Source organism: Arachis ipaensis, chromosome B06 (assembly GCF_000816755.2).
Source record: "Arachis ipaensis cultivar K30076 chromosome B06, Araip1.1, whole genome shotgun sequence".
NCBI classification, from domain to species: domain Eukaryota; kingdom Viridiplantae; phylum Streptophyta; class Magnoliopsida; order Fabales; family Fabaceae; genus Arachis; species Arachis ipaensis.
The window spans coordinates 37,591,492-37,607,717 of NC_029790.2; the positions used below are offsets into that span (position 1 = coordinate 37,591,492).

At 36.1% G+C, this 16,226-nt stretch overlaps 1 protein-coding gene and 1 pseudogene across 2 annotated transcripts in view; both read left to right on the forward strand.

Annotated features, from left to right (window-relative positions):
- LOC110263300 overlaps window positions 1–1,960 on the forward strand; it is a 3,444-nt gene extending 1,484 nt beyond the window's left edge. The window contains exon 2 of one of the 2 annotated variants that reach the window (XM_021104428.1): window positions 103–1,960. In XM_021104428.1, the coding sequence (XP_020960087.1) occupies window positions 103–461 (359 nt within the window). In that variant the 3' untranslated portion in view covers window positions 462–1,960. The remainder of the gene's footprint in view (window positions 1–102) is intronic. The other variant, XM_021104429.1, reaches the window with a different exon arrangement.
- On the forward strand, window positions 1,325–15,479 carry LOC107646790 (annotated as a pseudogene).

The following is a 16,226-nucleotide window of genomic DNA, read 5'->3' on the forward strand; positions in this document are numbered from 1 at the left end:
GTTATTTGTATTTATATTTATATTTATTTTATTACTTATTTATATTTATATGTGTAATGTATAATTATTAATCAAAATACATATTTTGTGGTGTGAATGTAGCAGAGCTTCCTGTTGTAGCGGATGGTAAATTCATCGTGGGAATGGAATTCACTTCTAGGGAGGCAGTGATTAAGGCGATGAAAGATTATACAATTCATCGAGGCATAGAGTATCGGGTGTACGAGTCAGAACCAACAACATTCTATGCTAAATATACACAATACGGTGCTGGTTGTGACTGGCTGATCAGGGTTAGTAAAATATGCAAGCAGTACTGCTGGGAAATAAGGAGCTACAATGGTAGTCACATGTGTACTAGAGCAACCATTTCTCAAGACTATTCGAGATTGGGTTCCAACACAATTGCAGAAGCAATTAAGCCCTTGGTAGAAGTTGACCCATCTATAAAGGTGAAATGAGTCATTGCGGAAGTATAGTCAAAGTTTAACTATACCGTAAGTTATCACAAAGTATGGTTAGCAAAGCAGAAGGTAGTGGAGTCAATTTTTGGCGGTTGAGAAGCTTTGTATGAAGCTTTGCCCATATGGTTTGAGGCCATGTGTCACAAAGAGCCATCAGCGGTCGTTCACTTTAAAACAATGCCTGCGTACAAGGGTGATGACTTGGTTCCTGACATTCGTATTTTACATTGAGTCTTCTGGAGTTATTACCCTTGTATTAGAGCATTCAGACATTGCAAGCCAATAGTGTAGGTAGACGAAACTCATTTGTATAGAAAGTATAAGGGTTGTTTGTTAGTTGCAGTTTCTCAGGATGGTAACAACAATATCGTGCCTATTGCATTTGCGATAGTGGAGGGAGAGACATCTGAGGCGTGGCACTTTTTTCTCAGTAACTTACAACAGCATGTGGTGACACGTGACGGTGTGGGCCTTATCTCCGATCGACATGAGTCCATCAACTCAGCTATTGCTCGGAGTAACGGAGCCTGGTCTCCTCCTAGAGCTTTCCACATGTTTTCTATCATGCATATAGAGTCGAACTTCTTAAGGAAGTTCAAGGATCCGTACTTACAAAAGCTTATCGTCAACATAGGTAAATTTGAATACAACAAAATTTGTTATTGTCTCAGATTCTATTATAATGCATGATTTTATAAGGAGGCCTTTTGTGTATTATAGGATATTCGAGAACGGTTCGCGAGTATGAGATACATTATCAGCAATTACGCGAATGCGGTGAGGCTTACACTAACTAGCTAGACTGGATCCCACGTGAACAATATGCTTTGGCGTTTGATGGTGGTTACCGATGGGGTCATATGACCACCAATCTAGTGGAGTGCATCAATTCGGTCTTGAAAGGAGCACATAATCTCCCAGTCACTGCACTTGTTAAGGCAACATTTTACAGGCTTAATGAGTTATTCACTAGGAAAAGAGCTGAGGCTGAGGCTCGTTTTAATGCTGGACATGTGTTCTCTGAGCTTGTGACTTATAAATTGCATGCGAATCAGCGGGCATCGGGAAACATCCAGGTTAGTTACTTTGATTGACAGAATGAGGTATTTGAGGTACGTGAGATGCCGAGTGGAGTGGAGTATGCAGTAGACCTACGTCGAAGAGGATATGACTGCCGAGAATTCCAAGTGGATCGTATTTCGTGTCGACATGTATTTGCTTGTTGTGCAAATCAGCGGCTTGATTAGCAAGTGTATGTTCATGACGTATACAAGATGGACCAAGTTCGAAGAGTATACAGAGCTAGGTTTAGGCCACTAGGAAATCCGACAACGTGGCCTGTTGATAAACCACTATTTTACAGTTTATTTTGTATTGAATTGAGTGGATTTTATCAACTACTCTCATACTTATCCATATTAATTACATGTTTTTAAGTTTCCTTCCTAATTATGTGCTATGATTGAAAACATGCTTCTTTGGCCTTAAATTTGCTAATTTTAATCCTCTCTTATTACCATTCGATGCCGTGATATGTTTGTTAAGTGTTTTCAGGGTTTATAAGGCAAGAATGGATTAGAGGATGGAAAAGAAGCATGCAAAAATGGAAGGAACACAAGAAATTAAGGATTTCAGAATTTGGTAGCGACGCGCACTCATGGATGACGCGTACGCGTGACTAGTGCATCAGACAAATGACACGCACGTGTGGCTGACGCCTACGCATGGCCAGTGAAAAGTTCAGCGACACATACGCGTGACGAACGTCACGTGCTGCAATTAACAGAATTTGCTGGGGGCGATTTCGGGCTGCTTTTGGCCTAGTTTCAAGCCTGAAAATGAAGATTAGAGGCTGCAGAGTGGGACGAATGGGGGATCCATCATTCAATCACTTTTCATTCATTCACACTTTAGGTTTTAGATGTAGTTTTCTAGAGAGAGAGGAGAAGCCTCTCTCTAGGTTTTAGGGTTTTTAGTCTTATTTCTTCTTAGATTCAGATTTTCACCTTGTTTTAATTTAGTTTTCCTTTACTCGTGTTTGTTCTAGTATCTTACTTCTTTTAGTTTATTTGTTATTGCTTTCGTTTGTTTACTTCATTGTTAATGCACTCTTGCTCCCTTTGATTTAGATTAATGCAATTTATATTTTTATGTTATTGTTCTTTCTTTAATTATTGGTTATTGTTGTCTTGCAATTGGGTATCTTAGATTTTATTATCTCTTATTAATTCTCTATGCTTTTACTTTGTGTCTTCCAAGTGTTTGATAAAATTCTCGGGTGGATTTTAAATTAGGTTTTTTTGTTCTTGACTTAGATTGATTAATTAGAGACTCTTGAATTGTCAAAGTTTCTTGTTGAATGGTAATTGAAGATTGCCGGTTAGCTTGAACTTCACTAAATCTAGTTTCTCACCTATGAGTTGACTAGGACTTGTGAACTCAAGTTGATTGTATGCACTTGACCTTCCTCCATTGGTTAGAAGTTAACTAAGTGAAGGCAATTCACATTTACCATCACAATTGATGATGGTAATGAGGATAGGACTTCTAATTCTCAATCCTTGCTAAAAGCTTTCTTAGTTATTAGTTTATTTTTCTCGCAATCTATATTTTCTTGTTTCTTATTTCAAAATCCCCAAAAATATACTTTCCCATAACCAATAATAAACTACATTTCCCTGCAATTCCTTGAGAGACGACATGAGGTTTGAATACTTCGGTTAATTTTATTGGGTTTGTATTCGTGACAAACAATCTAAACGTTGATTGAGGTTTAATTGTCGGTTTGGAACTATACTTACAACGCGATATTTTTGTGAAATTCTTTACCGACATTTTTCCTCTGTCAAGTTTTGGCGCCGTTGCCGAGGAATTGCAAATGCATGCCTTATTATCGGTTATTGTGAATATTGTGAATATGTTTTTCTTTTGTTTCTTTGTTAGTTGTTTCTAGTTTTAGGAGTTTAATTTCATTATTTCTTGTTAAGCTTTTGTTTTTATTTTCTCTTGTTATTATGAATTCTCACCACCTTGGCTATGAGTTTGGTTCAAATTTTGTTGTAGGGAATGGACGCTACAATGAGAACATGCATCAAGGATGGGACAATCAAAGGTGGGAGGAGTCTCAAGCATTTGATCAACTCTTTTGGCAACAACCTCCACCAACTTACTATGAGCAAGAGTCATTCCAAGATGCATACCAACCCGATAGTTATGGTGGACCTCCTTGCGATCAACAACCACCACCATAGACCTATGACCCTTATTCCCCACAACAGAGCCTTCAACCATACTCACAAGCCCCGTTTTACCAAACACCTTCATATGATCGTAATCCTTACGCACCACACTAACCACCATATGAGCCATACTTACCACCACCCATATTCCAACACAATTACTCCCAAGAACCACCACCTCAATATACACCATCTCCATATCCTTATCAAGATGGACCACCTTTCTATCATGAATCCTTCCTCCCAAGTAACAAACCCTCATATCCACTCCAATCTACAATGGATGACACCCTTGGCCTTCTTCTTCATGAGCAACGTGAAACTCAAAGGAAGACACTAGAATTCGTAGCTACCTTGATCGAGGTAGTAAATAATTTAGTCTCCCTACGCTTCGACACTCAAAGTACTCCCATAGCCGCATGCAGAGAATTTAATGAGGAGCGTAGCATGAAGGAGAGATTAGAAGCTCCGGTGGAAATGAGGAATGTGATTTTGTACTAGAACAATTGGAGAAAGCTGTAATTGTTGAAGAGGAAGAAGTGGTTGAAGACTTGGGAGATGTTGAGAGTCCATGGGAACCTCAAGTCATAGAGCCTCCTTCCAAGAAGTTTGAATTTGATGATAAGGAGGGTGTACAACCTCCAAAGCATATCATGGTTGAAGACTTTGAGGAGGTTGATCAAGAGATGGATTCAATAATTGATGAATTTCGATATACAATTGAATTCCCCTCCATTGGACTGGAAAAAGAGGTTAAGGAAGAAGGTGCACAACATCCAAGGCATATTCCCTATGAAGAATTGGATGGAATAGATCAAGAGGCAAGTTCCCTTGGTGATGATGATCATGAATCAAGTCCTCCTAGTGATGAATTTGCATCCACAAGTGAATCCCTTGAGTTTGAAGAACCTTATCCCGATGAAATTGAAAGCAACATTGAGGTGGAAGTTCTTCGGCAAGGTTGGACGGGAGTTGAATATGCTTTGTCAAGATCGTTGGAGACTTCTCTACCTAGGTTGTCGTCTACTCCTCCAATTGAGTGGGTAAAACTTATCTCTCTTAGCTTTATTGTCCCACTTGAGTATGGTAAGGTTGAAACGGATGGTCAACTTAGGAGGTTTTATGGAATGAAGTGTAAGAGAAGGATGCTTAGTGGTTGGAGTTGCAAATCAAGACTCATCAAGGTTGAGATTTCAAGAACTAGATGTAAGGATTGGTTTAGTGCTTATTTGAATGGGTCTAAGAGAAGAGTTTGGTACTTCATTGAGAATTCAGATTGCTTGCCACCCAGTTGGAACAATGATGATCCACTTAAAGACGGGTCTAGAAACAAGATTTGGGATCCTAGCATACAAGAGAATCAACTTTGGGAGCTCAAAGCTTGTGAAGAACTTCATCAAGGCTTGGTGAATTCACTTGGAAATGTTGGAGCTTATTGGAAGTCCAAGTGTTGGTGGAAGTTTCAAGATGAGTACAAGCACAAGCCGCCATGACAAGGAGCTCACCAAATGTCCAACCTAAGGACTTTAACTAAAAGTGCTAAGTGGGAGATACCCTACCATGGTAAATTCTTCCTATTTTATCTTTTATTTATATTGGTAATAAGTTGAATTTTCAATTTTAGTTGGGTTTATTTGGTTTAATTTGTGGTTTCACCTGTTTAATAATGTTTGGCATTAATTTAATAGCTTGTTGGTTCAAAAAAAAAGAAAAGAAAAGTGTCCCACGCGTGCGCATGGCCGACGTGCACGCGTCATATTGAATGCTGCCATCCCCGGTACAAAAACCAAAGACTTATGCTGGAACTGTACGAGTATTGTGCGAGGAGCACAATTCACACCCACGCGTACGCATGACTGACGCGTACACGTCACCTTCTCTTTTTTGGTTTTCACGCGTATGCATGACTGACGCGTACGCGTCAACTCCTCATTCTGCTATCCACGCGTCGCTTCTTCTTTTCCTTTCTCCTTCTTTCCTCTTTCCTTTCTTCTTCCTTTCTTACTTTATTCTTCTCTCACTTTTCAAAATTGCACTTCTTATTTTTTCTTATCTTTCTTTTCTTTTACTTTTTACATTTGCATACTTGCACTCATTGCATTTTAACTTTGTTGTTTGTTCCCCTTTTATTTTCTATATTTGTTGTTTTAACATTGGTGTTAAATTTTCTTACTCATCTGTCAAATATTTCTTCCATTGTTTTGGTGCTTAGTGACTTGTTTTACATTGTTGGGTGATATTATTTATAGGTCGATGCTAATCTTCTATGACACTTGTATTCCTTGTGCATTGATATGGACTTATATTGTCTTTCATGACCCACTCTCTCTCCCTTATTGTTGCAATTCTTGCGCTATTGATATGCCATTCACCTATATTGTTTTCTCACTTGCATGTCGTAGCTACTATGTAGTTGAGAACCTCATTATTATTTAGCATTAGCCCACCTAGATTTTATTTGTTTTCATATCTTTGTTTGTGGGTTATTTTTCTTCCTTTTTCTTTCTTTTCAGGATGGCCACCAAGGAGGGAAAAGGAAAAGCTTTCGAATGGGGCGACAAATAAGTCCCTCCGCACAACCTTTTGAAGGAATTCATCAGTTGTAGCAATCCCAATCCACCTTGTTCTTCTTTGCATGCACCGAGGACAGTGCAACCTTTAAGTGTGGGGAGGTCGAGATGGACTTCCGTGGGTAACCACTTTCTTCTTCAACACCAATTCTTACTCTTCTTTGTTACTTAGTTGTTGCATTGCATGATAAATCGCATGTATAGTTAGTTGCTTGCATTTAAGTACTACTTTGTTGAAGTGATGATTTCTTCTCCAAGAAATTATTTTAGTGCATTTCACTAATTTGAATTAATTTTTTTGAACTTGCTTGAAGAATTATATTTTGGAATATAGTTTTAGAGCTTGAACACACAAAACCTAGTGAGATTTTTGAACCTATTTGATTGGTTGCATCTTATCAACCAATGTTTTATTTCGGTGTGTGTTGTTCTCTCTAAAATTGTGATCTTTGTCTTGCTTGATTCTATATTTCCATCGTTTGATGTATGCATGCACTTATATGATTGAGGTCTTTGTTTCCCTGAGCTTACATGTCCATATGGCCTTACCCTTTTCATCATCCTTTGCAAACCAATGTTGAGCCTTTTTAACCCCATTTATTATTTACTTTAGCTCATCACTAACTCTAAGCGAAAAACAATAATGTCCCTAATTTGAATCCTTGCTTAACTTAGACTAGTGAGAGTGTTCATGATTTAAGTGTGGAGAAGTTGGGTTTGGAAACATCTGGTTTAGGAATTGGGTATTGTATATTTTTGTGAAAATGTGAAAAAGTTAGTTGGGCATATATTCTTGCATTCATTACCTTAATCATATGCATTGAGAAAAAAATATATATAAAAAATAAAAAAGAGAAAAAGAAAAGAAAAAGAGCAAGCAATAAAAAGGGGACAAAATGACCCCAAAGTGAATGGTGGTAGCAATGCATATGTATTGTACTCAAATTTGGGATGCATGAATATGTGGAAAAGATAGTTAATCGATAGTTAGGTTTTGTATTTTGATTACATGGAGTGTCTTAGGTTAGGTGGAAAGTTTAGGTTAATCAAGGATTCAGATTTTAGTCCACTTAACCAAATACATTCCTACCTTGACCCTAACCCCATTACAACCCTTAGAAAGACCTCTTGATATGTGTACTCATGCATTAAATTTTTGTTGATTGGTAGAAGAAGAGCAAGTCTTAGAAAGCAAGATTAGTAGAGAATTGAGATAATCGAACCTTAAACACTAGAATGACTAGAGTGTATACACTTCCGGTGAGGGTTCGATGCTCGATTCTTTGTTCCCGGCTTTCCTGAGCTTTCTTCTTGCAAGACTATTTGTACTTCATTTTATGATTGGAATTAGTGAGATCCAGTTCGTATTTGTTCTTGAAAGATTTATTTACTTTTAACAAAGTAGGTAGAAGCATTTAGCATGTAGTTGCATTCATATAGATAGGTTGCATTGCATAAGTCCTACCATCCCTCTTCACTCTTTTGGTTCTCTTGAGCTTAGCATGAGGACATGCTAATGTTTAAGTGTGAAGAGATTGATAAACCACTATTTTACGGTTTATTTTGTATTGAATTGAGTGGATTTTATCAACTATTCTCATACTTATCCATATAAATTACATGTTTTTAGGTTTCCTTCCTAATTTTGTGCTATGATTGAAAACATGTTTCTTTGGCATTAAATTTGCTAATTTTAATCCTCTCTTATTACTATTCGATGCCGTGATATGTTTGTTAAGTGTTTTCAGGGTTTAAAGGGCAAGAATGGCTTGGAGGATGGAAAAGAAGCATGCAAAAAAGGAAGGAACACAAGAAATTAAGGATTTCAGAATTTGGTAGCGACGCGCATGCATAGATGACGCGTACGCGTGACTGGTGCAGCAGACAAATGATGCGCACGCGTGGCTGACGCCTACGCGTGGCCAGTGAAAAGTCCAGCGACGCGTACGTGTGGCTGACGCATACGCGTGACGAGCGTCACGTGCTACAATTAACAAAATTTGCTGGGGGCAAATTCGGGCTGCTTTTGGCCCAGTTTCAAGCCCGAAAATGAAGGTTAGAGGCTACAAAGTGGGACGAATAGGGGATCCATCATTCAATCACTTTTCATTCATTCACACTTTAGGTTTTAGATATAGTTTTCTACAGAGAGAGAGGCTCTCTCCTTTCTCTAGGTTTTAGGATTTTTAGTCTTATTTCTTCTTAGATTCAGATTTTCACCTTGCTTTAATTTAGTTTTCCTTTACTCTTGTTTGTTCTAGCATCTTACTTCTTTTAGTTTATTTATTATTGCTTCTGTTTGTTTACTTCATTGTTGATGCACTCTTGCTCCCTTTGATTTAGATTAATGCAATTTATATTTTTATGTTATTGTTCTTTCTTTAATTATTGGTTATTGTTGTCTTGCAATCGGGTATCTTAGATTTTATTATCTCTTATTAATTCTCTATGCTTTTACTTTGTGCCTTCCAAGTGTTTGATAAAATACTCAGGTGGATTTTAAATTAGGTTTTTTTTTGTTCTTGACTTGGATTGATTAATTAGAGACTCTTGAATTGTCAAAGTTTCTTGTTGAATGGTAATTGAAGATTGCCGATTAGTTTGAACTTCACTAAATCTAGTCTCTCACAATTTATTGACTAGGACTTGTAAACTCAAGTTGATTGTATGCAATTCCTCCATTGGTTAGAGGTTAACTAAGTGAAGGCAATTCACATTTACCATCACAATTGACGATGATAATGAGGATAGGACTTCTAATTCTCAATCCTTCCTAAGAGCTTTCTTAGTTATTTGTTTATTTTTCTTGCAATCTATATTTTCTTGTTCCTTATTTCAAAACCCCCCAAAATATACTTTCCCATAACCAATAATAAACTACACTTCCCTGCAATTCCTTGAGAGATGACACGAGGTTTGAATACTTCGGTTATTTTTATTAGGTTTGTATTCATGACAAACAATCTAAATGTTGATTGAGGTTTAATTATCGGTTTGGAACTATACTTGCAACGCGATATTTTTGTGAAATTCTTTACTGACATTTTTCCTCTGTCACCTGTTTATAGTGGACCTCGATTCGTAGGCAATCCATTTCTCAGACAGGTTGCCAAAGGTCGGCCAAAAATGACCCGCTTCTTGAATGAGATGGACACTCGGATGTTGCGCGCACCAAGGCGCTGTAAACAATGCGGGGCCGAGGCCCACAACCGTAGCAGATGTCGTTAATGTGGTGGTGCAAGTGCAGATCCAGCCACCCAATAGAACTGTTGATGCATTTGTTGCATTGTCTTTATGATGTTATTGTATGAACTTTATGAACTTGTTAGCAAGAATGTCACTATACTGATTCGTCCATTGCATCACCCATAATGAGTGTACATCGGACCAATCTTGATTTTTAGGTCCAGTCAGTACCTTACCGTGTGCTACACCTAGGTCCCGCTCTTGATGAGGGACGCCCTGACTCAATCCAAACTACTTCCTTAACCTATCAGACGCATGCCACTCAATGCATTCAAAGGATATCAGCGGCACCGTTGCGCTCCAAATAACCGAGTGGTGGTGGATGTCAGCCGGAATCATGCCTGCCTCAATGCGATCAACTGCATAAGCCTCCCAAACAAACTGAACACATTGAAATTAACAGAGGATTACACACCAGATAATAATATGGCTAAACAAAAATGTGAAATAATTAAAAATAACATACTTGTCCTTCTTGCAGATCGTTGATAAATCCTAATTTTAGGGTTTATCTTGTGTTAATTTTGGCAGGTTTCATCAATGTTTTTCACACTTATTCATATAAATTGCATGTTTTTATGATTCCTTCCTAATTATGCTTCATAGTTCAAAACATGCTTTTTAGGCCTTAAAAATGCTAAATTTTAATCATCTCCTATCACCGTTCTATACCGTGATGCGTTTATTAAATGATTTCAGGATCTATAGGGCAAGAATGGCTTAGAGCATGGAAAGGAAGCATGCAAAAATGGAAGGAACATGAAGAATAGAGATTTGGAGAAGCTGGTTCCTACGCGCACGCATGGAGGACGCAGACGCGTGACAATTGCGAAATTCAGATGACACGTATGCGTGACCTTACGCGTAAGCGTGACTTGCGAAGGGCTCATCCGACGCGCACGCGTGACCGACGCGTACGCATGAATCTCAACACGTGACTCATTTACGGAAATCATGAATGGAAAATTCTGAGAGGCTCTACGCCCAAATCCAACTTGATTCTGAATGGGAAAAGGCCAAGAATTAATGGGGGAAAGGGGGCAATCAAGCATACACACAATTAGACTTAATTTTAGCTAGTTTTTTTCTTTGTTTTTCTAGAGAGAGAACTTCTCACTTCTCTCTAGGTTTTAGGGTTTCTTGCTCTTTGTCACTTGAATTCTCGGATTAGATCTTTTTAACTTCATTTCTTGTTGTTTTGATTGTAGTTTCTACTCTTTAATTTCACGTAGTACTTTTGCCATACTAGCTATTTTGAGATTTGAATTTGGATCTTGTTGGAATTACTTTTTATTAATACATTGAGTTTTCTTTCATGCTCATTGTTGTTATTTGGTTTGTTATTAGCAATTATTGTTAGTGGGTAGCTTTGATTTGAGTTTATTTCTCAGTTTTATAATGTTTTTCCACTACTACATTTTGAAGATTTAGTAACATTTCTCTTTTAACATTTGTCAAAGTGTTAGTAATGGTCATAAAATTCAATATTAAGTAACATTTATTTATAAATGTTAGCAAATATATTTAGTTTTTAAAAAACTTCCCAAAAAATGTTACCTATTGTTAATTAAAAGTCACTCCTAATTCCCAAATAAACAAATCTGAAGGGTAGATAGAAACCATTCACAATCGTTCTCACGTTGGAAAAATGCTGTAAACCTTATCTCGCTCCTCTTGAGACCTCAATCATTTCTTGCATTCAGATTCAAATTCTCGATTTCACTCTCCACTGCGGTAAGGATTTTCTCTCTTCTTTAATTTTTTTCTATTCACGAAGTTCTTTAATTTCTCAATTGTTGCTGATTTCGATCCAGATCTGAATTATCGCTGCTCGTTGTTGTTGCCAATACTTACCGCGTTAGCTATCATCATTATCACCGTCGATGTGTAGGAGGAGATTACTGATGGTGATGTCGAAGTGCCTCTGGATTGAAAAGAATAGCTTCTGAGAAGAGAGAGAGGTTTCTCTTTTTTTGAATTCCAAATTTTAATGTTTGAGACTATTGTGCGTTTTAATTTTTGATATAAGGAAGTATTTCGACTTTGTTTTGTGTTTTGGATAATTTAGATTATCATTATTGCCAGTGAACTCTCATCAGCTAGTTCAATTACTTGTTTTTCTTTTTTTTTTTTGGTTTTGTTTACAACATGATGATAAAGTTATCTCCATATAGTTTTGATCAATATTGTTTAGTTGCTATTAATTAGTCTTGAATTAAATTCCGACGAAATTTTAGTTAATTGCCGTCTGGAATCACTATTGCGGCAGTGGATCGAAATTAGAAGCCATAGATTGTATGCTGTTTGATTTTTGGATGCTTCGTGCATTTTAGTGTGGAAGGGTTGATTCCCATTTTTATATGTTAGTATGTGATTTCTCTATGTGATTAAGGACACGGCTGAATTGATTTCATATTGAAATTGAGCTTTAGGGGCGATGGTTGTTTGTTGGTTTTGTTTATTTCATGTTGAAAATGTTTCATGAGACCGGGGATTGTCATTGCCATTCTGAATGTTCTATTTTGCTTCTTTTGCCTTTCATGGATGTAGATGGGATGGTTGTGGTAGCGAATGAATAACTTATGGACTTGTGGTAATTCATATGCAGGAATCTTGGATTAGAATACTTAGATCTCTACTTGATTCATTGGCCAATGAGTGCCAAGCTCGGATTATTTAAAGTCTCTTATCATGATCAAAATGACTTGGTGCCATTTGACTTAAAGGGAGTCTGGACTTCACTGGAACAATGTCACAAATTGGCCCTTGCAAAATCAATTAGAGTCAGCAATTTTTCTATCAACAAACTTGAACATCTCCTTTCTTTCGCTACAATTCCTCCTGCGGTTAACCAAGTATATATTTTTTCCACAAAATTTTTAATTTATATGTATTTAGATTAACATATTTTGGATCACTATTAATGAATAGAAATACTAAAAACACACAACAGGTTAAGCTAAAGGACATAGCATTATTTATTTTACTAAAAACTTATATATAAATAATCAATTCTTAATATCATTAGTGAGTTAGAGGATACTGCATCAAACTCTTCACATATTTGGTGGTAGGCTACCAGTTATAGTTGTGTCATTGAGGACTTTTATGGTAACACTGTTTGCACTCACATATTTGGCTTTATTATGTTAACATTCCAAAACTTGGAGTGCTTAGCTAGAGGTTAGATGCTGATAACTATGAAATAAATTCAGAGTTGAAAAAGATTCGTGAAGAATGCGGTTACTCCTACATGGTTTTGTTATGCCAATGTTCATTTCCACAATTTCATGTGCCACACTCTCATTTAGAAGTAACTCCTAAACTCAAAACAAATAACTATATGCAAATAAGAATGAATAAAATGCAAAAACATCACTTTATGAAAATTCTTGCTGTATGTTAATGCGTGCCTCTTTTACAGATTGACTTGAGGCACATTTCCTGCAAGATGTCTGTGAGGTCTGCCCAGAGAAATTGCCAAACTATGAAGAGAAGATCAAAAGCTTCTTTGAAGAGCATCTTCACACCGACGAGGAGATCCGCTATTGTGTTGCTGGAAGTGGTAGGGGCAATTTTCTGTTATTTTTCATTGTTCTCCGTCAATACCTAGTGGTAGGTGAAGAAAGGAGGACTAATCATCTTACCTACTGGAATTTTTCTGATTGCTAAACTTTTTATTTGTTATATTCTTGTACATCTCTTAAGAATTAAGGTGATGATTTGCTACTTTTTCGTTTCATGCTTGTTCCGATTTATTTTTTATTTTGTTCCAAAAAATTGCTTGCAGAAGAAGAGTAGCATTATTCTAATATGATCATAGGGTACGTTTCAATGTTTTAGACTTGTTTATAATAATAAAGAACAAGAAAATCATTTTGTATAACTAAAATTTTCACACTTATGTGTTTGAAATGTTTAGGGTCTTAGAGAGAAAGTGGCAACAGCACCTAATGCTCCATTTGCTACAATACCCCAGCCTGCCCAGTGAGTATTACAGCTTATGATTATGCTATAGTTGTAATTTATGTGTGGTATTTTTTTAATTAAATAGTCAAATATACATCTTTTGTGTAGAACACTAAAAAAATCCAAGAAGTAACAATTAGCATTTTCAGTAAACTAGAAAGATGGTGAATCTTTGATGGTTCTAAGTTCTAGAAGTATACACTCTCGTATATTAATTGAATTTGATAATGTTAGTTCAATTTTCCCCTTCATATCTTGGTTACCATTTTTCAACGTTTCTTCTAATTCTCGCTTCTTTGTTGAAAGTTCTGTATTTTTTTTCTTTGCTGACCCCCACAATCACTCACTCTTGGCTCGCCATCTTCATTGTCTTTTTCAGTCTTCTGGTCTCATTCTGCTTCCCCTCACTCCATTTCACCTGTTCTAGTCTCATTCTTCTCTTGCTCGCCCTCACTGCACGCTACCCGTCACTGGTTGTTGTCAATTCTGGTAAGGTTTGTTCTGCTAGTTTTTTTATCTTGTGATTTTCTGCGTCTTCATATGTAATTTTTTTAATTAATGACATTTGTGGTGTCTTGCTATTTTCTAAGATGTGGTTGTTAAATACTTAAACTGTGCAGTATCTTTAGTAAAATGAGATCAGAAATTTATAGTTCAGTCTTTATATTTATTGCACACTCAAGCATACACTATTTTGCAGGGCTATCTCAAATTTTGCATTCTCATTTTCTATTATATCGATCCTGACCGGAGTAACCACACTTTACAACATTGGCTTGAACTATGGTGGACCTTTTTCAATGATCTATGGGTGGCTTATTGCTGGTTTTTTCACCATGTTTGTTGCTTTATCAGTGGATGAGATTTGTTCAGCTTATCCAACTTCTGGTGGTCTCTACTATTGGAGTGCTAAGCTTGCTGGCCCAACTTGGGCACCTTTTGCTTCTTGGATCACTGGCTGGTATTGTAACCAGTTCTTTCATTTTGCATTGTTTTCCTTTAATGGACCTTTCTAACAGTTGTTATTTCTCTAACAAGTGTTCTGTCTGGTTTGTTTTTCAATGCAGGTTTAATATTATTGGTCAGGTATTCTTGAGAATTCGAGTATTCTAGACAACAAGTGTAGATTTCTCATTAGCACAACTAATTCAGGTCATTGTTCTGCTTAGCACTGGTGAAAAAATGGAGGTGGATATGAAGCATCTAAATATGTAGTTATTGCTATCCATGGTGGAATTTTGCTCCTCCACGGTATATTGAACACCCTTCCTATCTCATTGCTATCATTCTTTGGATAATTTGCTTCTATTTGGAATGTAATAGGTATGAAAACTTATTCTTTTTTATTTATGTTTATCATTTCTAAGTTCATTTCACATGGAAAAATTAAAGCATTTTGAGAGTCTAATTGGAGGTAAAGTTTTCAGGTGTTTTTGTGCTTATGATTCTGATTCCGATTGTTGCAACCTAAAGGGCTAGTGTTAAGTTTGTTTTCACTCATTTCAATACTGATAATGGTGTCGGAATCAGTAGCAGTCCCTACATATTTCTGGTGGGACTTCTTATGGCTCAATATTCTCTATCTGAATATGATGCATCAGCTCATATGGTACATCTTTTCTCTTCATTTCTACTTTTCCTTTGTAACATAATTTCAGTCAAGTTATTGAAGGATTTAGCTTAATTTTCAAACAGAAGAAACCAAGGAAGCTGATAAAAATGGACCAAAAGGAATTATCAGTGCTGTGGGAATATCTATTATTCTTAGATTATGCTACATATTAGGAATTACCTTTGCAGTTACTAACATCCCTTACCTATTAAGTAAAGACAATGATGCTGGTGGATATGCCATTGCTCAAATATTTTATGTGGCATTCAAGGACAGATATGGTCATAGTATTGGAGGGATTATCTGCTTGATCATTGTTGCTGTAGCTATATTTTTTTGTGGAATGAGTTCAGTGACCAGCAACTCAAGGTTGCTGTAGCTATATTTTGTTGCTGTAGCTATACTTATACTGGTTTTTTATATGGAATGTTCATAGAGTTTAAGTGTTATAAGTATTTTTTTCCTCATTTTATTTGCATCACGAAGCAAATTTGTACGATGATTATTGATTAATGAAAGATGTTATAAAAATTTTATTTTGTGAATTTGTGAATTTAATGAAATATTTCCATGTTGTAGTAATAAAATAAAAAATAGTATAATATAACTAAAAATGTTACTAAAGATCTTTTGTAACATTTCTAAAGTGTTACAAAAAATACTTATGGTAACATTTTTTTAAGTGTTACAAAAAAATATCTATAGTAACATTTTTCTAAGTATTACATAAAATATCTATTGTAACATTCTTTAAGTGTTACAAAAAGTTATCTATGGTAACATTTTTCTAAGTGTTACAAAATATATCTATTGTAATATTTTTTTAAGTGTTACCAAGGAAAGTCTATTGTAACATTTCTCATAATATTACTATAGAAGATCTATCATAATATTTTTACTAAATATTATTAAATCTTTAGAAAAATGTTAGTAAAACTCTTTAGTAACATAGGGTATATTTAACATTTGTTAAAATATTACTAATATATATAGGTAACATTTTAATATGATTTGGTAACATTTTTTTAAATGTTAGTAGTGTCAATTATGTAGTAGTGTCCTTTAGTGCATATAAGGTGTTTGTGAAAACGCCTTTTATGATTATGGAGTAGATTTCTACTCTTGG